Source organism: Amblyomma americanum, chromosome 4 (assembly GCF_052857255.1).
Source record: "Amblyomma americanum isolate KBUSLIRL-KWMA chromosome 4, ASM5285725v1, whole genome shotgun sequence".
NCBI classification, from domain to species: Eukaryota; Metazoa; Arthropoda; class Arachnida; order Ixodida; family Ixodidae; genus Amblyomma; species Amblyomma americanum.
Window position 1 is genome coordinate 213,414,284 of NC_135500.1, and position 24,111 is coordinate 213,438,394.

The 24,111-nt window shown below is 46.0% G+C and overlaps 1 protein-coding gene across 2 annotated transcripts; it reads right to left on the reverse strand.

The window, feature by feature from the left end:
* Positions 1-335: 335 nt before the first annotated feature.
* LOC144129282 (uncharacterized) lies at positions 336-23,969 on the reverse strand. Of its 2 annotated transcripts, XM_077663298.1 has the most exons (9): positions 23,835-23,969; positions 18,721-18,880; positions 14,745-14,828; positions 12,124-13,741; positions 8,865-8,933; positions 5,882-6,020; positions 5,243-5,335; positions 4,519-4,574; positions 336-2,149 (listed from the first exon to the last, which is right to left on the reverse strand). In XM_077663298.1, exons 2-9 carry the CDS (start codon positions 18,877-18,879, stop codon positions 2,070-2,072), a joined length of 2,298 nt encoding a protein of 765 aa, XP_077519424.1. In that variant the 5' UTR covers position 18,880; positions 23,835-23,969; the 3' UTR covers positions 336-2,069. The 2 variants fall into 2 exon arrangements, with proteins under 2 accessions (XP_077519424.1, XP_077519425.1); XM_077663299.1 differs by lacking the exon at positions 5,243-5,335.
* Positions 23,970-24,111: the final 142 nt, after the last annotated feature.

The following is a 24,111-nucleotide window of genomic DNA, read 5'->3' on the forward strand; positions in this document are numbered from 1 at the left end:
GCGTGCAAAGGCACGTATGTTAGGATAGCTCTTTCTTTTTTCAAGATGTTATGCAAACGAGAAGGGCACTAAAAACGAGAACAAAATATAGGGGAGTACTAACTACAGCGACAAAGCCGGCAAGACTGGTTTTGATCTGATGTGAAGTCGACGAGTTTAACGTCAATCAGAAACGGATTTTCTCGCTATGCGCCAATTAGTCTGACGACACCATTTCTGCTTCTGAGAGGATGCTCTCTAAGCGTTACCGTTACCTGCGTTATGGTTGCAGGTACTTCGGAAAGCCGCAGAACCGTGTGAGGCTTTCCGCAGTAAATGCAGTGGCGGTGCAGTCTGAGACACACTTTGGTGAACTTTATTTTTTCCTTCGACGTAACATGGGTTTCATTATTCGAAAAACAGCCGCGCATTATTTTCACCGAAAACCTAACGACAAAAGGTGTGAGTCGGCTGTCGAAAAAGTATTCGCAGCGCGCACTATGTGTTACTTTTTGTTCTATCGTGGTTCCTTACCAAGTACATTGGTCCGATTGCGTGAGAGACGGACATTTCTGATGTGTTTCATATCATAACAGGACATGAAAACTGAGTGGAAATCGAAAAATGACGGTTATAAATATTGAAATGATTACGTGACATTATGTTCTGAGAGCCAAAACACAGTGAGATAAAGATACTTTCTCTGGACCCATGTGAACAGGAGGGCAGGAAGATCAGACGGGCGCTAAGACATTACGAAAGTGACGAGACGGTATGCATTTCTTTCCCCTATTCTTTTTAGTTCATGCCTGTCTAAATAATTCGCGCTTGTATGCTTCCTTCAGATCTTACTCAATTAGTGTCGTTAACGACGCAGAAAAAGACAGATTTTCAAGACATGATTTTATAATTGCTATCCTCTCCCTCTGCTTTCTTCTTACTCTTATCCTTTGGAAATAATTTCATGCACAACCCCATTGCAAGTTCTCACCAGGATCACAAGGTTTCAGGCTGCGACGTTCCACATTTAATGAGATCGAACCTATGCCTACAATTCTGACTCGTTTTTCTAACAGTGATGATTACTCGCAGTCTAGCTAAAGCCGTATACAGTCCATGGAAATTTCTGCGGTCCATGACTCTAGAATACTGAACGTCGATAACAATGGCCGCTTCTCCTAACTTTCCCACACGAGGTGCGCAAAAAAAAAAAAACTAAGAATGGTCGAACATGGCCTGTGAGGTGCACAGTGGTCGAACATGTTCGCTCCACCTCTGCAACAGACGAAACAGCTTGGAAACGTAGGCCGAACACGGCGCTTCTTCGGCCATACGCCCTCTTTACGACCACTGACATGACGTATCTAATAGTAACGAGGCGCTGCTAGTTCTGTGTACCCTCAAACATGGCGCACAGCGACGTGTACTTCATTCAGGCGTGGACGCAATAGTATAGAAAACGCAAAGAACGTAGCCAGAAGGAACGTTTTTTTCGTGTGTGTCTGGGGGTTAGATGAAAATGTTCTTGCAATTTAATTCCTCCTCCTTTGTGTTATATATTTTAATCTTCTAAAATATATTTTTTGTAACGTTGCTGTGCATGCGGTGCACTGCCTACATTTGTAGGTGAGTATTGAGGCGAATGTAAATGTGAGCCTTTTCATATGAAGGTGGTTTTGGCGGAATGAGAGACACGCACCAAGTGAAAGGACATAGCGTGAACCCGTACGAAAAAGCAAGTGGCATGTTTAAACAACAAATGTTCCTAACGCGAGTCTATGTTCATAAGAACGCGAGGCTCACTTAAATCGTGTTGCGTGTATCGTACCTCTCTCCTCTAGATAAAAGTAAAGCGTTCCTCTTCACCCCTTTTCTCCCCCTCCCCCTCCTTTCAAAACCAGAAAAGAAAAGAAGGGAAAAATATCTGGCTACGCGATTGAGTGCGCAAGAATGCAAGGCCAGCTTGCAAGCGCCGGCTTGAAGGCTCGTGCACTGGCTAATGCTACCGCACTCTGCATTTTTCTGGCCACTCCTGTATACAGCTGGAAGCAAATGGTGGTGTAGCTTGAGCTTTTCCTGGTGTGTTCAGGTCAGTCGAAGAAGCTGTCTTCGTCGTCGCACTTCTGACTCTGCAGAATCTTGGGCTCCGAGTACATATCCAGGCCCAGAACTGAAACAAGACAGAGAGAGGGGGGGGGGGGGGAGGAAGGAGAGAGAGAGAGAGAGACGTAGAATGGCTATGTCAAATCTAACTGTGCAGTGAAAGCCAGGTTTATTTAGGCGTTTATTTCGCCCTCGATATTAGCATGCAAGTCAAGTTCGGTTCTCGTATTCTACAGCTTCCAAAGATTTCAACTCTTTCCGTCAAACCAGAGCGCTGCTTTTAGCAAAGTTTCGGCTTCAGCGTTGACACCCCACAACAGCCGGCATCAAGCCGGCCCTCAGCGATTGCACCGCTTCGCAAATGTGACGTTGCAAGCATACACTAAGCCGCAGAACTGTGTTGTGCATCTGCCGCCGTGCGCCATTCAGATTGAACAATGGCGGAGGCGCGAAAGCAATGCTCGGCTGACTTCCACACTCGTATACAACTCAAGAACGAAGTGACAAATGCTCCAAAGACCAAAGGCGTCCACCGATTCTCTTGACATCGTGGTTAATCCCATTAAACCTGCTAACGTAACTTCGCAGGGAGTGGTAGATGAAAGGCAATAAGCCATGGCTAAATGGGATAAGCCGCGGTGTCAAGAAAATCAGCTGATGCTTCGTTCTTAAATTGTATCCGTCAAAACATTTTCTTAGGCCATCGGAAACAGCGCCACGGGACGCTGTTGCTTTGCATGTCAAGCTAAGGAATACCTCTGAGAGGTATTCGGAAAAAAAGACTGTTCGAGGCCTTCTCTCGGGTCCGAGAAATTCGATTGTGATCATTTGCGAATGCCTTTGAATAAAGTTGAACGGTATTGGCTGAAGATCTTTCGAGTATACGTTGGATATTTATGGTATATGTGGTCATGGGCTAGAATTATTACGGACATATTCAATCGGCGACAAGTTGCTCGAATTAATAGCTATCGATCACGATCACGAGTCTTGCCACTTGTTTGTGGTTTTCCACAATGCAGCAAATTAGGCCTCCTGCTATTTATGAGTGTCATTGTTACAAAAATCATAATTCCATATGTACAGTACACGAAGATGACATCAGCATATATTTCTCTTACAGTGGCATCGATCAACTTGTATCCAATTGTCATGACACTTTCGGCTACAAAAGTGATCCGCGTGTAACTATCCAAAGCAGCTATATCTTAATGCCAAAAAACAAGCCAGTAACTCCCCCATGTATTCATTATTTTAAACACATGTCCTGTTGATGCTTTAAACATTTCATATGTCTGGGTGTGATAGTTACTGCTTACATATCCTGGGAATGTCACGTGGACTTATTAACAAATATGACCCGATTATCGGTGTAATCTGTCATCTCGGATACTTTTTTTTATAAACAAGAATATTGGTTTATAATTGTTTTTTTTTTCTAAACGCACATTAACTGATGAAAATCTGTCTAGGGTGTAACTACGTTTTCTATCCCACACAAAAATTTGTTATGCTAAAACTATACACACGCCGAGTGTACAATGACGACTATAATGCAACAACTGCAGATTTTTTCCGCTGTGCTCACGTTGTTGGCGATCACAAACTACACCGATACTGTTTAAGTGCTAGATTTAAATATGGAGTGAAAGGCAATGCATAACCCGAGTACTTTGGAACATTCGTGAAAAATTAATTGCTTATATTACGGTACCAGACATGCAGAATATTGCAAAGTTGCTGGACCGGCAAGAAACGCCTGTGTTATTCCTTGCCATCACTTTTAAAAAAGTTATCAATGAATTTTCATTTATTGATATGTTGCACTGCTTAGCTAGGACAGAGACAACGGTTTCTTTTTTAATTTGTGCTTCTTTTATCGTTACTGTGTTTTTCTGTTGCTCTGCACTGATTTAGTGCCTTGATCTCTTTATTGACTCTTTCATTGCCGTTGTTAAACGCCACTTTTTACGTGGGGCTGAGGAACACCTTTTCATCGGGCGAGGAGGATGTCGAAACGCCCCCTCCCTGGGCTGTTGCAAACCAGTTCCGCTGCCGCACACAACAGCCCAGCGAGCAATATGGCGACGCCCAAGGCGCCCTTATTGGAAGGCCTGTACTAGCAGTTTTCAGCGCCTTTCATCTGTTAGTTACATGATGGGGCAAAGATTTGGTTCAATTTCATATGTAGAAAACTGGCTTAATTGATATATTCTAAGCACACCTTTTCCGAATCGCATTATAATCCCATATTTTTTAGCATGAACAAGTTCTCTGCTTGGCTGACGCCAAAACCTCCCAGGCATCTGTGCTGTTCCAGAAAGAAGTGCACCATAGAAATGGAGGAATAGCAACCCGCATCGCGTGTTTTCTTGCGACGTCTTTTTTTTTTTCCAGCAACAGTTTAGTACGGCGGTAAGAGTTAAAGCTTCTCACCTTTCCTTGAAATGAGGGAAGGCACGTCATGTTTGACTTTTGCGCTGATGATGTTCCTAAGAGGAAAGAAAGAGGTAATGGTCAAGGAGTGCTCCGTCTTCGCCGTATGACTAATGAGAAATGCTGAAAGCACGTTGTCCAAACAGCGCGAAGCTAAGCAAACAAGCCAGCGTATGTGCAGTATAGTCACACTACGAAACCACGGCATTGTAAAGATCAGCTGAACATCGACTCTGTTGCTCTTTTTTTATTAATGTCATGCAGGAAAAAAAAACACAAGCCCTAAGAGTATCGCCTTTGTTTTATTGATCCTGCACTACTGCGTGTTCTTGGACCTATACGTTACGTCCGTTGTATCCCAACGCGTCACTTTTACACTCGTGTCCCTCACATTAGTAACCCGTAAATGCTTCGACTCTGCAAAAGAATTGTATCCGTGTCGCTTTCTTAGCAAAGAAACACCTGTTTAGCACGTGAAATGAGCTCTCCCTATGCCCAGAATACTCACAAATGTGTTCGCAGCGTACGAATAAATTAGCGGTCCAGGAGACTAATGTCTCATGATACACTGGCGAACACTTCGCTTGACGAGTTCGTATTCAATAAGCAAGCTTCTTTCCAAGCACCGTGTTACGCAATCATTGCGGAACCGTGGCGAAAGTGTTAGCCCTGAACTGTTACAGCGTTGAAGATTTGGAGTGAAGACAGCTGGTAAGAGACTCACTGTATGTTGACAGAGGTGACGTCATACTCAGGAGGGGAGCTATCATTGCTGCCAGGTTTGCTCTCCTCGTGTCCTTCGGCACTCTTTTTAAACCTTGGGTGGTGCAGTGAAAAAGTATGGTAGGGGAAGTCACGACGATGCTGCGCCATGTACTGTTGTTTTATTCTCTTCTTTTTGCATAATTTATTCCTTGATTCTGCAGCCGTGTGTGTGGAAAAAATGTTTCACGGTCCTGGCCCCAATTTAAGGTACACTGTCCCATGAGAAGCAGAAACAAGTGCTATATGAATGCGTTGCTATGTACAAAATATTCCTGATGCTAGCGATTGAGAACATGTACATTGTACGCGCTAGCAGGAAGCGAGCTGCTGAGTGGTATGTAGTCCCTATATTCTTTAGGTACAGCACAAGCCAAAACAAAACAAAATTATGTTGCCACTGCTTTCCTTACAACGTGATGCTAGGTGTTAATTTATAGATACCTTTTTCATGGCAATCAGCCTCTGTTGTGCGCATAGTCCGCGAGAAAAAAGAGGCGGGGTTTTCGAGAGTAAGAGCACTAGAATGGTGCCTTCCGTAGGTAAAAGAAAAACTGCTTTTCGAAATAGTAGCACAGCTATAGACTAAAGCGTGCCTTACTTGGACTGGTTGGTCATAACTGCAGCTGCCATTTCGTTTTCAATGTCTGTACTGCTTTCCGATGGGTGGTCCACCGCCGACGGCTTCTCAGGGGCAGTGGGCTTGACATTGCCGAGGAGGAACTGGTAGGCAGTGGTCTCTGCTCAAATGTGCATCAGAAAGAACAAAGTTCGTCAAATGGAGTCGATGCACGGACGCCCTCGCCCTTCTTTCGCACATGGCCCACTGTGCAAGCTTCACACGCGAATCAACATTGACTGAAACAAGACTGCCAAGATGCCCAGACTGCCCACTGACGTCATCGGGCTAGTGGACGCGCGCACCTGCTACTAGGAGCGATCATGCCCGGGGCGGGCCCTGGGCTCCGCCCACTAGTACATACGATGCAATTGCTTTGCTATTGGTCTAAATTGGACGAGAGCTAGATTACTCAAGCTCCGCCCAATTATCGAAGGGGTTAAAACCCGCGGAAAACGACGACTTGGGACGAGCGCGCCGAGCCTCAAGCTCGGCCGTTTTTAACAGCCTTTTTTTTTTCAGCCATTTCTTTAACTGCCTTGTCATCATCACCTTGTATTTCCATCCCGTCTTTAATAATTAAGTTTTGCTTTGAGAAGTTGGAATTTCTGCCCCAACCGGCAACGTGTCGCCGGACGACGACCTGAAGTACTCTTCGTACTGCTAACTGCCGTTCCCATCAAGGAGGGCAGAGGAGAAGATTAACTGTCACCTTAATCGGTTGCGAGCTACAGCTAGCAGCGATCTTTAAAACATAATTTCTAAAGTGTAGAGTTTGACTCGAACAACCACAAAGACAACCTCTACTGGTCTGTTGCAATATAATATGGCCATATACATCATTTCACGGTCCCTTTAAGACTGCTTACGTGCTCTGAAGGCGAAAGCATTCGTGGGTCATCGTGAACGTTCGACACAGTTGCGCGCTGAGAAATTAAACCAAGACGCGCATCCGAACGCTCATTCCACGAACGCTCAATCCACAAAGGCCCGAGTGAAACACTCGGACACTCGGTTCGAATACCAGTCTGGAACGGGACTCCAACCTAAGAGAGGTATGTGATATTCAACGAGCAATCATATGACACTATTCGCAACGATGTAAGATGAATGGTTGCGTCATAATTTTATTAAGAAAATTTGTTTTTGAGGAAAGGAAATGACGCAGTAACTGTCTAGGATCGCGTAAAACTGAAGGCGCATATGCCGTCGGTTCGAATCCTTTTCGCAAGCTAGCCTTCAACTTGACTGTAGCATATGCATGACGGAAGCTAACAGTCATAATAAAATCATTCTAGTGCCAAGATGTAGAACACACAAGAAAAAAGACAGCACGCGCTTGTTGTCCGTGTTGTCCGCCCGTGGTGTCTTCTTTCTTGTGTGTTCTACATCTTGGCACTAGAATGATTTTATTGCGTCTGGCAACCAACTAGCCCAGCAGCCAACTAGTCCACGAAACGATGAAGTGTACGGGAAGTTCTTTTTAATTTGTGGTGTTGAGAAATGGGAGATTGATGGGGTGATTATTTAAAGATACAAGATAGCAGAATAACAAAAACAACCACACGCCGCCGGTGGAGTCAGAACCCACGAACTCTGAATTTAGCTCCTGGTGCTCAACCAACTGAGCTACGATGACGGCTGTACAATCTTCTTCTGCTGCAGTGTAGCCGAACCTTGAGATTGCTCACCAGCGCCACCCTCGCACACAGCGGCGGACATAGTACGTTCTGTATTACCGCGAGTGCCACATGACACATGATCGAACGGTGTGCGCGGAAGCTTCTGTTATAAATGTATTCGGCCCAAGCCACATGACAGCATGACAGAGTCGGAAATGGATGCTACGTATTTCCACCGCTAGCCCACAAATGTCAATCCCCTGCACTATCCTGTCACACCTCCTGTTTTCAGCATACTTTAACTTACCTTGTAATACAGACGTGCGGAATGGAATTGTTGGCATCCTTATCATAAACTGGCTACTCCTTCTGTGGTTATAAACAAATTCACGCCGCAAAAAAACAAAAAAAAATCATCTACCTCCAAATTTTAAGAACGAATACTTTATTTTAAGAACGATTTAACTGGGCTCCTACGGAGTCTCCAGAGTCGCAACTCACCGACCTGAATCTCGCCCAGACATAGCCGTCGAGATTTATAAAATATAGAAAATATAAAATTAAGGATCTCGAATCTCAAATCGAAGCGTCTACTTCAAGACCCCGAGATCGAAGATAACAACAGCACCAGTGAGCGCTATAAAAAAAAAGGGGGATATGGGGTTTTAGCATAAATACGCAATACACAAGCGCGAGAAGCAACTGCGCTTGTCAGTGGCAGCTGCAGACGTCGCTTCCGAACATCTGTCGCATTGGAAATCGAAGATCTCCAATGCTGCTCGTGGAGCGCGAGGCGTTGTTTTGAAGTGGCAAGGAAAAAAACAACAATAATATAGTTATAAACACAGCATGGATGAGTGCAACGACTGCCATATCTTGACATTGCATGCTTGACACTGCTTCCGGCTGTGGCAAGACTGAGCCGTTCATTGTTTTCTTACTCTTTTAATAAATGGCAGCGCTTTCGAAGTTTACCGCCTCTTTGCGAAGAGGCGTTACGTTCTCTCTTTCAGAGGACCGCGCATGTGCGAGACAGTCCTCAGCGCCTCTTTGTGTTAGAACCACACGGAGTGTTTTCTACCTGTATTTGTCGTGCTCGAAGTGCAAGGTTTGAAGGTAAGATTGATTAGTCGTCCCACGTACACTTTAAAAAGTCTCAACCGGGTTTTTTCACTTATTGGGTACTGCTGTTATAACATGTCTCTGCATATACCCTTTTAATCTTCCAGATGAAGGAGGGGGTACTCCTTGTCTGCCTCTCTGTAGCCCCTCAAATAATAGAAACCACGTGTCTGCCTCACCAATTCTCAAACGCGACAGTGCATGCGTGCCAAAAGCCGTACCTTGAGGCAATATGTCCTTGTCGAAAAAGCTGTCCTCGCTGTTGTCGTGGGAGCGGCTTTTATCTTTGCCTGCGTTTGGAAAGAAAGCCATAATACTGCCAGTAGTCCATAAATGATCTCTGCATTAACAATAAAACGACACTTCAAGCAGACTAATTCAGAAATGTATGCTTTCTATTACTATGATCCTATTATTCACCGATTAGCAGGTGATTGTACAGATACCCGTTGATTGCAGGATGCAATGAGAGCGCACTTTTTCCATAACTCTTGCTCCTCTTCCTCGATAGAAAAAATGTAGCGCTCGAAACACAGGACACAACGAGGAGGACAGCGCATGCGCTAACTTTCAACTGATATTTATTCAACGCAAGTACAGTCTTTTGTATCCTTCGTTTTGTCTTCTGTTTCGAGCGCTGCATTTTTTCGTCATGGTATACCAACTCGCCCAAACAGCTACCCCCATCCCGTTACTTGCACATTCATAACGAGTTTAGGATAGAGAGCCGTACAAATTTCTTGATTCACAATTATTCTTCTTTTAATGCGATAGCATTTAGATTGTCCTCTCACAAGAAATTTCCGGAGTCTCTGTCATGAGATTCCCCGATTGGTCGAGAGAGGTCGCGTGACCTTGTGACGTCATCCCAGCTTCCACACCATGGCACGTGGCAACCTGTCCACTGTGGCGCTGTGCACGAGCCTTGCGGGAGATCGGGAAGAGCAACCCGAGTCTCACAAGCCCCACTGGTGGCTGTGTTTGAAACAGCTACCTGCCGGGGCACATCACTTAAAGGGCAACCGCAACAGTTTTTGATAATTTTGCGATATTCAAGGATAAAAATCTATATAGGCTGTAGATGAAGCATGCCCAGTGTTTTTGCACTATCAATTAAAATATTGACGTAATCAAGGATTGAAGTTTGCATTTCTCCTCAAAGCACAAAAGGAGTGCGGGGAAGTTCAGTGTGACCTCACAGAAGGTATGATATTAAATTACCGCTGTCGTCAGTCACACCCTGCTATACCTTGATGGACGCTGCCAAACAACGTTCGGCGGGATTTGCCTTCTGTGGCGTTGGTTTATTTCCCCTTCAGAGCAGGAGTTTATGCGTTGGAAATGTACCGATATCTTCGATGACTTCATCATGCGCCCCCCACTTGGAGTTGTGCGCTGCGGAGTAGCTTGAATAATAATTGGTTTTTGGGGAAAGGAAATGGCGCAGTATCTGTCTCATATATCGTTGGACACCTCAACCGCGCCGTAAGAGAAGGGATAAATGAGGGAGTGAACGAAGAAAGGAAGAAGAGGTGCCGTAGTGGAGGGCTCCGGAATAATTTCGACCACCTGGGGATCTTTAACGTGCACTGACATCGCACAGCACACGGGCGCCTTAGCGTTTTTCCTCCATAAAAACGCAGCCGCCGCGGTCGGGTTCAAACCCGGGAACTCCGGATCAGTAGTCGAGCGCCCTAACCACTGAGCCACCGCGGCGGGTTAGGAGTAGCTTGAAGGTCGTCGCGATTTTAACCGGCGATTAAGTCACCATTTAAAATGCACCACTGCGCCAGTAGAACTATGAGAACCTCCCGAGATTTATGAATGATACTGAGAGAGTCGTGACGTCATCAACACCACGTCAAGAAAGAAATACAAGACACCTTAGATTTAGAACCGGTTGCTATCGAACGAATTCATCGTTTATAGGTAGACCAAACCAGGGCCCGGTAAAACACTGCCGGCCATTTTTAAACTCCGTGATACAAGACAAAAATACGCAATACTAAAAACTGTTACAAGATAAAGGAAACAGACTCCTCTGATGGCGATTATTTTTCACCAAAAATACGAGAACTGCGCAAAAAGTTGCGGGAAAAATTTAAGCCACACCGCGGCAAACGTGAAACGGTGTCGCTGGCATTTGATGAACTTTACATCAACAGCCGCATATTTGTATGGGACGATGAAAGTAACGACATAGCTCTATTAAATAAAAAAAACGACGACCTAAGCAGGCCCCAGTCGCAAAGCACCCGTCACAGGGCACAATGAAAAATGTAATCATACTAAACATAATGCCAGAAGTATCCTCAACAAAACTGATCGCCTTTAAAACTGGCTATTAGAGGGTGGCTGTCAACAGACATTTCGAACGATTCAATCACCTCTCCAAACTATTCAGTAACACGTAAAGATCGCCAGACATGCGGCGGAGACGTAGTGTTGCTATTAACAGCACTTTTTCTTTCGTCATCCTGCCAGATGTATAGGGGCTAAGGCCATATTTTATAAGCTAGAAACCAATGGTGCTCAGTTTGTCGTAGGTTGTGTTTATCGAAGCCCTTCATCAGGGCACGAGTGCATAACTGTTATTTAAGAGTTCATGCTACGCCACATTGGCAATAGCAATTCTCGAGTAATACTCATGGGTGATTTTAATCTTCTTGAAATGAATTGCACTAACATGCACCTCTCATCGCCTGAAACTTATGTGGTCGTGGATTTAATGTTGAACTTTAACCTTCGTCAAACATTGTCATGTCCAACGTGCACAAGATACAACGAAAACCTTACTTGATCTTATATTTCCCAGCGATAATTTTCCCCTGCACCAGAAACAGACTTACATCATTAAAGGGATGTCTGACCATGTCCTTCCTATTTGCGTACTCCCCCTGGGAATTACTATCACGCCTCATATCTTATATTGACAACCACAAGTAAGTCTGACATAGCTGACGATGCAAGCATATATATATGCTCGCTTATCTCGAATACAAATTTCCCTTTTTTTTTCGCCCTTTCGTGCAATACAGATATTAGTGCTCTGTAGTTTACATTTAAGAATATTGTAGGTCACTGTATTCTATCCCTGATATCAAACGCCCTACAGAGACTGGCAGTATCCAAAACAAATAAGTAAAAATAAAATCTCGTAGTAAACAGCAGTTGTATACAGTATGAATTGTTAAACAGCTGAATACCTTATATCCATAATAAGGCCCTGCCCATTACGCCTCTATAATCGCCTTTTCTGTAAGTCTCATTCGATACTTGACGGCTTCTAGCCCCCTCTTCTCTCTCTCTCCCATCAGCTAAAGGTGCACAATTTCGAGGTCTCTGCGTTTCGTTGTAACGCTACTTTCCCTAAAGAAGACATGTTTACCATCTAAAATGGAAGTACAAGCTCCCTCACTGCACTGAAAAGCGTCTGTGCTTGATTACAATGCGCATATAGGTGTCAGAAAATTCACGTACCGCCTTGCGCCTCTTTAGGGTTGTCAGAGGTCGAGCTCTTGCTGCTGGAGCTGCTGCTAGAACTACTCAGGTTCCTCGACTGTTTGTGAGACTTGCTCCTCGGTTTTTCCGAAGTCCCTGCGGCCTGCTGGGCGGGCATCGACTGATGGGCCGCTTCCCGTTTGTCGGCGCACTTCTCGCCATCGGGAAGAGCCATCTGCTGCGAGTGGCCGGCCAGGTGGCGTGACTCCACCAGCTCCGCAGGCACGCTTCTCCTTTCGTTCCGGTGCTCGGTCGTGTCCTGTTCCAGTAACTGCCCCTCGCTGCCACTCCTCATGAGCCTGTCCGCTCCCGAACGGCTGTCCCGGGAAGGATTCCGCTTGTCCGCGGGCAGTTGGAGCATCGAGTCCTGTCCCCTCTGGCCGTCCTGCCGCTGTCCTACATCCTGCGGATCTTCTTTCGACGTGTCCTGCTTGCCGTCGCTGAACTGCTGGTCGCCGCAAGACACCGACCACTCGCTGTCCTTACCGGCCTCACTCCTCTCCGACGCATCGTACAGTTTAGCCTCGTTCCGATCGGGTTGCCCGTGGCCCGCGGTTTCCGCCTGATACCTCGCCCTCCTGGCCGACCGCTCTTCGTGCGCCTCCTTAGCCTTGGAAGAGCTGTTCGACTTGGGCTCCGCGGTGCCTGCCGGATGCCTGGTCGTCGCGTTCCTCGGAGCTGGAGGCGGAGCTCCGCGCGACGCGGGAGTCGGTTCCCGGCCGCCTTCCTTCCTGGACTGCTTGAACGAGCCTTGCTTCTTCAGCGGTGGCCCCGCGTCCCCGCGGGCTTCCTTGCTGGGGCGACTCGCCGCGCCTCCGTGACTCCTACTAGCCCTCCTGAGGCGTAGTGTGGGTATGGGCCTTGGTTCGTTCCTCCCTTCGTCCGTGTCCCCCTGGTGGAAACTGTCGCCGCTCGTGTCGCTGTCTGCCACGGCCTTCTTCGCCTCTTCTCGCTGCTGCTGCTGCTGCTTCTTGCCCGTCGCCGCGGCATCCGAGAGGAGCACGTCGGTCGTGTGGTTGATGAAGACACCTCCGAGGTCCGGAGCCATGGCTGACGGTGCCACGCGCCTCCTCGCTGCGGGCGGCGACTCGTTGCTGGGGATGTAGTCCGAGAACTGGCTCATGCGGGAGGGCTGCTGCTGCTGTGGCTGCTGGTGGGGGGTGGCGCTCGTGGCGGCGGGCGGCTCGGCGTCCTCGGCATCCGTGACCACCGCCCGCGAAGGCTGTCGATCTAGCGCGCTGGTGGTGCGGTAGAACTCGCTGCTGTCCGGAAGCCAGTACACAGATGGCTCGAGCAGTGAAGAGCTGTTCTTGGCGAAGTGGTTGTGCCACGGCTGGCTTGTCTCGCCGGACGGGTACCGCGGTCGCCTATCGGGACTGCCGCGTCGCTCCTTCGACACCGGGTGCGGCGACGGAGCCCGGTGCGCCGGTGGCACCTTTGAGGAAGGGTGCGTCTTTGGGGAAGGGGGAGGCCTCCAGTGTTCGGGCGTCTCGGAGCGAGAGGGCAGGATAGGACCTCCACGAGGCACCCAGGGTGGCGTTGAAAGTCCGAACAGGATCGGGTCTGGGATGTACTCGGGAGGACTGTACTCGCCGGCCTGCAACAACAGCACCATGATGGTCGGAGAATGGAACAGCAGGTTCTTTTCTATATTTTATTACTATATTATTCGTAGTTCATGCAGATTAAAGGGGCACTGAGGACGAATTGAAGTTTGTCATCCGAAGGACAAAGATGCCACTCTCGCCGAAAACGAAGCTTTTGAAACGACCAGAAAACTAAATACAGATGCCGCCATCACCGGTAGATTTCGCAAATAAACTTAGTGCGTCCACGGCCGGGCTCGAGTAGCGGCGGCGGCGTGCGCTTTACGCGCGCTCCCCTCGATACCGGCCGTGGCGCGTCGACACCGGATTTCTGTTGCGGATATCAGAGGCTATTCTACGCAGAAATTCACTTCAAAATGGTGCCAACCAGTGCTTCTCGGTGTAGACGTCATGAATTTGAACTGAGTGGCGGAAAAAATTTTTAAGTTCAATTTTCTGAGCCATAAAGAGTCTTTTGGTGCCGGATAAACGTGAACATTCCCAGAAAGTGCCCGAGAACTTTTAGTTGGAAAACAAGTCTTGCGGAGAAGCTGACTTATAGATTTCCAAAAGCACGTGAAAGCAAAGTAATATTTCAAAGGGACCATCAGTATTACGGACATTTATAATAAGGTGACGCTTTCGCTTACGGGCATAAGGGAATAGGGGGGGGGGGAGGGGGGCTCATTGCGCAGGCGCCGTTCAGTAACCACAGGGAGGGGCGTTATTGTACTGCTACTGCGCAGTGGCCCCTCGCTATTCCTCTATGCCCCTAACCGATAGCGTCACCCTATTACAAAAGTCTCTATTAAATATATCTGCGCTTGAACGGAAGTTTCACCGCGCATAACAATCTTCGTAGCTTTTGCAGCACTGTATGTTCTGTTGCTACACAGTGCACTCAGCTACATATCACTAAAAAAATATGAGAAACGGAAAGAAAATTGATAGGGGCGTGTATATAAAGGAGGCAATTTTTGAACCACAGAGATGCATATGCGTTTTCGATACTACCTTTGAAGGCTGGTTGTAATCGTATCTGTAGCTCATTTCCTCGGGACTTAGGTAGCGTTCTCTAATCAGCTCCGAGAAGTTCTCCTGCATGTTGCAAACAGTGTGTATACCAATGTAAAAAAATGATTGCATTCTCAATGCCAAAGGTCAAATCTATTTCTTCAGAAACAAAATTAATTAAGATACATTTCCTCTCCAATGGCGACAATCCTAACAGCAAAAAGCCTTCGCTATGTCCGCGTAATGCAAGTATACATCTAGGTTAGCAACAATTTCAAATTTCAAATTTCAAATATTTATTCCAACATTACACCATACAGATATAATGTCGAGGATGGCAGGCAAAAAGCCTCCTGGAGGCTTGACCGGTCCTGCATCCTGGTGTACACTTGGCAGAGCAGCGGTGGCAGTCAGCTCATCAGAACACAAGAAGTGAATAAAGAAAGCCCAAAACAAAACATAGAAACATTCACAAATATGTATGAAGGAGAGACAGAGGTATTAAAGAAATAATAAAGACAAAAATATATTACATTTTATGCAGTATAGGAACGCATGAAGGCTTTAAAGTTTGACGGGTTCATGCTTAGAATGTCGATACCCATTTCAATTAGGGAATTCAACAACCTTGGTAAATTATTCTCAAGCATCTGTTTGCTATAATTAGTTCTGTATCTCGAAACATTCCATATTTCTGTGCGGCGTGTAGTGTAGGCAGGTACATTCTGATGCAGGTTCGCGATTTTCACTAACGTAAAATTATGTTTCCTGCTGCTATAGTAAAAATCTCGCAGAAGTCTGTATGTGTAAATGTCGTGAATCTTTCTTATATTATACTTCTCGAAGAGTGGTTCAGTGTGTTCCGTAAAGGATACTTTGGCAATAATACGTGGAGCCCTTTTCTGCATGATTAATATATTATTAAGATTTGATTGTGTCGTTGTACCCCATACTAAATGACCATAATTAATGTGCGAGGCAAACAAGGCATTATACAAAAGTATTTTAACAAAAGTAGGAAAAATGTGTCGATTGCGACTTAGCATACCAACCGTACTGCTTAGCTTCGGAAGGTCTCAAGAAACGAACTGGTACAGCAAAATTTGTGAATCAATACGCGGGACACTGTCAATTACTAATTCGTATCTGAACGCCTAATCGATCGATCTGGTAGGATGCATACTGTTTAGTCTGCAAACGAAGGTTTAGCTTTATTTACCAATAAATGTTATTCTGAACAGACCTCCGGAAAAGTTTTGTGCGTAACTTCACAATGATTTATTATTTTTACCAATGTAAAAGTAGATAAGCAAGCGTGTATTTGTCACCTTTTAATGCCACTTACCGCTCGTTTTTTACGTAAGATTTCAGAGCAAACAAACTACATTGGGGCTCAATATAATTAGGCTGAGAAATGTCGAGTAGCACTGAAAAATTTTCAGGTGTATTCCAATAAGTGAACTGAAATTGCCTAACTCTAGCTATTCGCATGACGTCGACCAGTTAAAAGTATATAAAACAAATGAATAATTTTAGCTAACATAATTGAAACTAAATTCTAAAAAAGTAATTATTTAACCATCGAGTAGAACATTTATTTATACGCTAGTCTGTTTATGCAAAAGAGAGAGGGTTTCTTTTTCAGTTTAATTCCTGCAACCTGAATGTTTTGTTTCTTTTCCAAACAGTCGCTTAAGTTAGCTTTAACGCCCAGTGTATGCGCACTGAAGCCCACCCCTCCCACGCCACGAACCTAGTTCCATCCGACTAGTGCAAACTAATCCCCTGCACGAGCGACCTGTACAGCTACCACATGCTTAACCATTCAGGCCACCAGCACTGTGTGGCGCGCACTCTGGTAGTACATATGCATATCAGCCGAGGCCGCAGGCCACTCAGTCACCGCACTGCTTTACCCGCAGCCTACCCTTTTCCTGGGACAGCTAGGCCACTTACCAGCTGCACACCGCCCGACGCCATGCATGAGCGCCCATGGTGGCCCACATCGACGAAACGTGTGGGCAACCATCATATCGCCCCGAACTCCAGCATCAACTCTTCTATACTTAATTCCTCGACCCGGAAGTGGAACGTTCAAGGAAATTCTCTCTCTCTCTCTCTCTTTGACTGTCCTGTGAACGCCACTGCCTTTGGTGGGCTTGTTTCACAGCCATAGAAGCGCCGGCCATCAAAGCCAGAGGTCGAACGCTCGATTTTGGCTTAACCAGAGATGCGTGTCTTCACTTGCTTCATAATCTGACAACCACTGCGCTAGCGCTGAGGCAGTACGTGAAGGCCTGTCGAAGGCCGCTTATTGCAGACATTGAGTATATTGTGCCGAGCGCATCTATGTTTAGGAAGCGGAGAGGCGCGGAATACAACGAAATGTCTTGAGGTCAGTGTATAGAATAAAATAGAGAACAAGGACGTGTCCTGCGTTCAAAAAGGTCCATACTTCAGCAAAAAAAAAAAAAGGAATTCCTGAACTCTACGTCGTACACTTACGCACTCCCTGTGAAGAACGTTTGCAGCAGCAAACCACCATGCATTTAGTACTAGTGCACCGAAACTGAAAGCTTCAAAGTCGGGAAAGAAAAAGTTGGGCACCCGAAGAGAAGAAGACAGGTGGGGGCGGTTTCGGGGGGACGAAAATACTGTCACGATTATACTGCCTTGAGCCTCAATTTTATGGAACTTACAATTTTTTTAGTTTTCTTTTTTGTTGTTGTAATGCTGCGAGGGCTGCCTGGCACTTTCCGAGTAGCAGCCGTTAGTAAGGCTAAAAAGGGCAAAACCAAGCTTGTAGAGAATTCGCCGAGCTCTCCGGCGGACTCAATATTATCATTACCCTAGAAAGGTTAGCCCAGACACGCCCGGGCCGGTTGCGTGATGACGATAAGTCAATCTAGTTGGCTCGTCTCGGTACCCACTTCCCGTCCCTCAAACCACAACCACCTTGCCTAACGAGACTAGTATTTTACAGCCGCTCACGTAGCCTAATGTCTGCAAAAGGCCATGTGTCGTCGTGTAACGTGTGCCATCGTCAAACGTCATTCAACGAACTTCTTTTCTTTCTGCGCCAGCTTTTTAATTGTTGTTTAGTTAGTCTTGCTATACATTCCCCTCCTCCTTACGTAACAGCAACGTGACCTTTGTGTGGAAATAAATAAATAAAATGACTTTTTGATGTTGGTGTGCTCATTTGCTCTCGCTGCGAAGTAATATTATGCTCTCGCAATACCTGCACACAATCTGAAAATGGTGCCGCTAGGTTGCCAGCCACGAGTCCCATCTTGTGAAGCGTTTAGTATTAGTGGTTGATGCCGAATCAACCGTACACTGCGCAGTTCCAAAATAGTACGCGCTAGCAAATGTATACGTATATTAATAATGTACTGGCTTCGCCACAGCTTGACACTGCTTGCGGAGAAGCACTCTTTAGGAAAGTGTGGTTAAACTTGAGGACTGAATAAATCAAATTTAGCTACGCACCGCCTAAATTAGGCGAATAATGACAACAGAGCCTGACAAGCAATGGAATTCGGTAAGTTATATGTTGTAGTTGTATGGCGGAAACTCACCACGAAACATATGCACACGTTTAAGCGTTTTCAGCGCCGAGCTCCCGCCTCGCTGCACAGGACTGCCTACCTCATCTTGCAGTCTTATCTTTTCTTGCCTTGCTCAGCAAATAATCGAGAGTCGTCTATTGCATGGTTGGCCTCATAGCTTAAAGCGTAGACTTGATAAGTAAAAATCTACAAAACTCAGTCAAAGCAAATCAAATGTAATCAACCACGCATTGCTGTCCCTTAGAAAAAAAAAAAAGTAAAGGAGAGCCACCTTAGTTTGGTCGAGTCCCCTCTCCGCATCCACTTGAACGAGAGGGAAAGGCGGAAGCAAGAAAAGGCCGCGCGCCATGCAAACGAGGATATGCGCAGCGAGAAGTGCGCGTGTGCCCGTTGGCTGCTCTCACCCGAAGCTGGCGCAGCCTCTCGGAGCGCTCGCTGAGCAGGCTGGTGCGTTGCTCGATCTCGTCCAGCTTGCGCATGAGCCAGTGGTTGCGCTCCTCGTTCTGTTGCTCCTCCATGAGCAGCCTACGCCAGTACTCGTACAGCGACGCATGCTCGTTCATGCTGCGAACCAAACGAACGCACACGTGGTGTACGTGGTTCTGTTCGGGTGGCGATGCGGCTCACCGTTACGCGCCGCTATACCACGTGTTGTATATCCGTTGACTACGGGCTAATCTCTGGGTAGACGGCTATCGCAGCAGTGTCTCCGAGTAAGGCGTCGAAGAACGAGGCTTTAGTAACCACGTACTCACACGACATATTGTGCAACGCTTGAGCACCTCGTACGTGAGATGCAATCCGCGAGCGCTGCCTCTTGGGTTCTCTAATTGGAGAATTAAACTAACCTCATTCTGTCTTAGACATATGCATGCTGCCAAGGGAGTAGCAAAGGAGGTGACAGCATGGCTTGTAGGTTGGACTACGGTGGGAATGTCGTCTAAAAGCATTTTTTACCACAGTACACATACAGCGCGACAGTCGTTAACAACTCGCTATATTCAAGAAGTAGAATCTGACGCAGGAATTGAAGTGACGATAGATTTTCAGGATAAGATTAAGCATATGGATTATTTTTTTTTTCATTGCAAGTACGGACGTGCGACATGTCAAATGTATGCGCCTGTCAAATAATCAAATAAATATCAGCGCAACCTATGATACAAAAAAGGCTGTTTTTCAAAAGCCCTTCCTGTATTGTTGTTGTAACCTGTGACAGAAAAAGAAACATGCATATTAGGTTGCAAATGCTGTTAAATGGAGTAGTCACACAAATTTAAGCTGTAGCCTTCATGAGAAATTGACTAAAGTAACCATTAACTAAACACGTGGTGTAGCTCGGAGCAATGATTTGTGCATTTTCCGGGAAAAGCTGAATGTTAGTGCATGATTAGCTGTATGAGGATCACTTTTTCACCTCTTCAGGCCAGACACCGCAGCGGTGGCCTAGTAATTTGAGCATCCGACTTTCATGCGGAAGGTGCGGGGTTCGATACCCAGTGCCGCCGGGTACCCACCGGTGATACAATGGGTACAAGCTTACCCCTGACCTGGTGCTTGGGTTCTTTAGGGTGAAATGATCTGGAAATAATTCTTTGGAACCTCCATGAGTAGATGAATAGATTTTGTGTCATGGCGCTCTTTGGCCAAAGATGCTCTTGTTGTTGTTGTTGCATTAGTGACATGACACATACCTACGACGGGGGATTCGCCAGGGTTTAGTGAGGAGAGCCCAAAGAAAAGGGTAAACTGGTGCCAAGCTAATGGCTTTGCCTTGGGAGATATAGGATCAGAATAATTAAAGAGGAAAGAAAATCAAAATAACGGAAGAGAATTTAAGAGAATTGAATGCACAAAAATCCTAAAAGATCTTTTAAATGCGGAAATTTTGGGTACAATTAGCAAGGAAATCTGCCGGTAGCTGTTATGTAATAGTGTAGGTAATCGCAAACTTGATGCTCTTGCGCCATAAAACTGCGTCATCATCATCTTCTTCTGGCCGGAAAAAGTTTGTGCGTTGGGTGGAGGGGGGGGGGGATATAATTTTCACCGTTATACACGAACACCAAACTTCGCAAAAGACTCCCTGCACTGTGGATCACTAAAAAAAAAATGCGCAGGCGATCAATACGGTTCATGCGGCAGAGTATGCGTTAGCATTAGTGTACCCCCCGTGCGAAGCAGCCTGTGCCGCTGACGGCTTCAAGCCGTGCGAGAGGGGGCGTGATCAATTCGATCAATCACCGTGTGACACGCCGTACCCCCTCCACCCTCCCACTGAAAATGCGGAGGGGGATTTCCCTCTCTTCGCTTTGCCTCCTTCCAATCGAGGCTTCACACGCCAAAGCCGGACTCATCTTACGATAATGGGCGTCGTTCTGGTGCTAACGCATTCAAAGAGGACTTTGTAATAAATGACTAACAAATAAAAACGCAATATTTAGACCGCGCTACACAGACGAAAGTTAGTCGTGCACCTTTCCTTGAGCGTGTGCATGTTCAGGGATCGCCGCTAAAATTTAGACTGTTGTGGCCGCAAACATTAACACCGTTTCCCCATTTCTGTGCCCCTAATGTGGCGGCATACTTTGTTTTATACGACTGAAAATTTACTCACGCATTACTTGGAGCACTATCGAAATAGCAGTCGGGCAACGAACTAAAATTTAATAAATTTTCTAACGATTTGTAGCTGCACACCTTGAACAACCAATTCACAAAGCAGATGAGCATTGTTTCAACTTTGTTGTTATATCCATCATTTCGTATATAATGACAAACAAAAAATGGTTATTTGAGGTTTACATCGAAACCGGCCAAATTTCCGAGCGAAATTAGGGAACAACGAATATAGCGAGCAGTTTTCTCCTGAAGCCGAAAAGAAATAAAAGAACATCGATTTTGCAGCGCTAGTCCAGCATACTTAAAGTAATAACATTAATATAGTAATAACATTAATGGACACGTGCCGACATTCGGTGGTATATTAGTGGCAGCCCTACGTAACTCTGCTGAGTTGCATAAAAGCTCTTCAATATATTGCGGCTTAGAAATTCATGGAGATTCGCGGTAGTCCCAGCTCGACGCTGGCAGCATATATAGGAAACGTGCGTCTGTTCGCATGCATTGTAGAAGCGCTCTGAGCTATAATTTCAGTTTGTTCGAGTCTTATTCTACATATTTTTTTAAAGAACAGTTGCTTCCATGGATTTTTTTTTAAATTTCAGATTCCTCTAAATTCGTTGCGGCACTTGGTGAAAATCCGCCCCCCAGTGAAAGGAGAATTAATTCATGGCTCTTTCGGATCTGTTGCACGTGACGCGCCCACATTCGAAAGATGCCTAGCGTGATTCGGTACACATTTCACGCGGAAAGACTCGTTATTTTGCAGGTTGTTCTTCGTCCATTCATTTGGTGATGTGATCTGCATAGCCAATTTCTGCACTGTATAGAATAAATAAGTGAGCGTTTATTTACTGCATTTTCATTTCGCTGTGCGACTTGATCAAAAAAGGTATATGAAAGCTTATCCTCTACGTGTCACTGGTTGTGAATGCAGCCTTCCTGGTGAGCGATTTTTGTGAATACGGTCGTGTGATGACCAGAATGAAACAGTGGTTATAACGGGAATTTTTGGGCGTCTCATGAACTTTATTAACGAGGTTTAAGTGTAATGGCGGCGAGGTGTTTTGGAAACTAAGACAGCATATATGCATCGGATACACGTTTTGTGCCTGCATATTGTATCTGTGTAAGAAATGCATTTTTTTTAGGAGCCTATCACGCTGTCTGTATATCTACGACACTATTTCAAAATGTGTGTCTTGTTCAACCGTGCTACTATACTATACTAGGCATGACAGAATAAAACAACTAAAACTTCTGCGGACTGATTCCTTGACAAACTGTGCAATCCTTCCTAAATGTTCAGCATCCAATGAATGAACGAAACTCCAGCCGAAGGCACTTGTTTAGCTTGTTTAAACTTGTCATTAAAGACTGATGTCGTGACTACAGTAGAGTTGCAGAGGAAAGTTGAAAGCTCCGTGTTTTCTTATAGATCGAGTGTGGGAACTGAAGGTTCATATTCAGAATTACAGAGAAATTGCGGACAAAACACCAGCACTATGCCATAGGGTAAAAACGGCAAAAAAAAAATGCAATAACCGATTTGAAGGGTGATTTAGAGAACCAAGACGGAAATAGAGTTTAGTGATCCTGTTACGATAACGTTTTATTACTGCAATAAACGTTCAACGCGTCTCACCTAACTTTATGTCGGAATGCTTGATTCAACATCATTATCATCATAAGCCTGACTGCACCCACTGCAGGGCAAAGACCTCTCCCGTGTCTCTCCAATTAACCCTGTCCTTTTCCAGCTGCGCCCACCCTAAGCCTGCAAACTCCTTAAGCCCCCTGCTACGCTTGCCTTCTCTTGGAATCCACTCCATTGCCCTTAAGGACCAGCGGTTATCTTGCCTTCGCATTGCATGCCCTGCCCAAGCCCATTTCTTCCTCTTGATTTCCACTAGGATGTCATTAACCCGCTTTTGTTCCCTCACCCACTCTGCCAGCTTCCGGTCTCTCAACGTTACACATATCATGCTTGATAGGTGTAAAAATGATTGCATGCAAGAAAAGCCCCATGGCTACATACTGCGTAGCAAGCTGGTAATTAAGTGATTAGATGAATTTCGTGACACATGCGGAACAAACAATGCACCTTTCCTAATAATATAACAATTTCTACACTGACCACTTATCTGTACGCCACACGCAATTCCAAATAGATGACTGGGTCTGCAGTAATAGTTCCGTTAACGACCGTGGACATATCAGGTAACCGACGAACATAACTGTCGCCGCTGTGATTAAGAGCAGCCGCGCATACTAAAATCAAGAAAAAAAGAAGGCGCTTCAGGCTTACCTAAGTTCTGGAGACGTGTAAACGCGCTCCACCGGTGATTCGCTCATACCACATGCAAGCGAAATTTGCCTCGAGTAATTACACTGAGGCGATAGACGCTATGTTCACGACGGCGTCGTATACGAGTGTCCCGGGTCTTGCGTAGGAGTCGCGCGCACCGTGGGCTCCGGGGTTCGGCCCAATAGCCGTAGCGTGCGTGACCTACATTCTGCCGGACGGGAGCGCCGTTAATGATTTGTATTCGGGTTGCGTCGCTATATAAAAATGCGTCTAAAACGCCGCAACGTCAGCGTTAGGAGAGAAAAAAAAAAGAGAAATAGAAGTAGGTCGGCACAGTTTTCACTGTCGTCCATCACATGCATCGTCGATGGAACTTTTAAATGACTTCCACGCGGGCTAGAGTGGAGTAAATTGAAAACTCCTCCCTCCTTCTACGATTTGTCGCATGTGTAGAAAAGTAATGAAAGAAGTCAAAAGCCCTTCATTTTGTCTCGCGAAGACCTCAGCCCCGTATCAACAAAGCTTGTCGAGGCGCTCGACAACGCGAGGAAGTAAACAAAAAGAGCGAGAACATGCGATAAATCCCACCGTTCGACCGCGAGTCCGATGCAGAGGCTTCATATTCAGCTTCCGTGCTGGAGCCGCAATCTCGGCCGCCGGTGAGGACACAGCAGCACTTTCCAGTCGTGAGCGCCGCGTTAAACTGGTGACGACGCGGCGAGGAACTCACCTTTTCAAAAGCTCCCGAGTAGACGGTGCGTTGGCACGTGTGCGTAGGCGGGACGGCGATTTGGCGCCCCGAATCGATACGAGGACTGCAGCTTTTCGAGTTTTTTGTTGGCTCGCTTTTAAGCGCGGCGAGGAC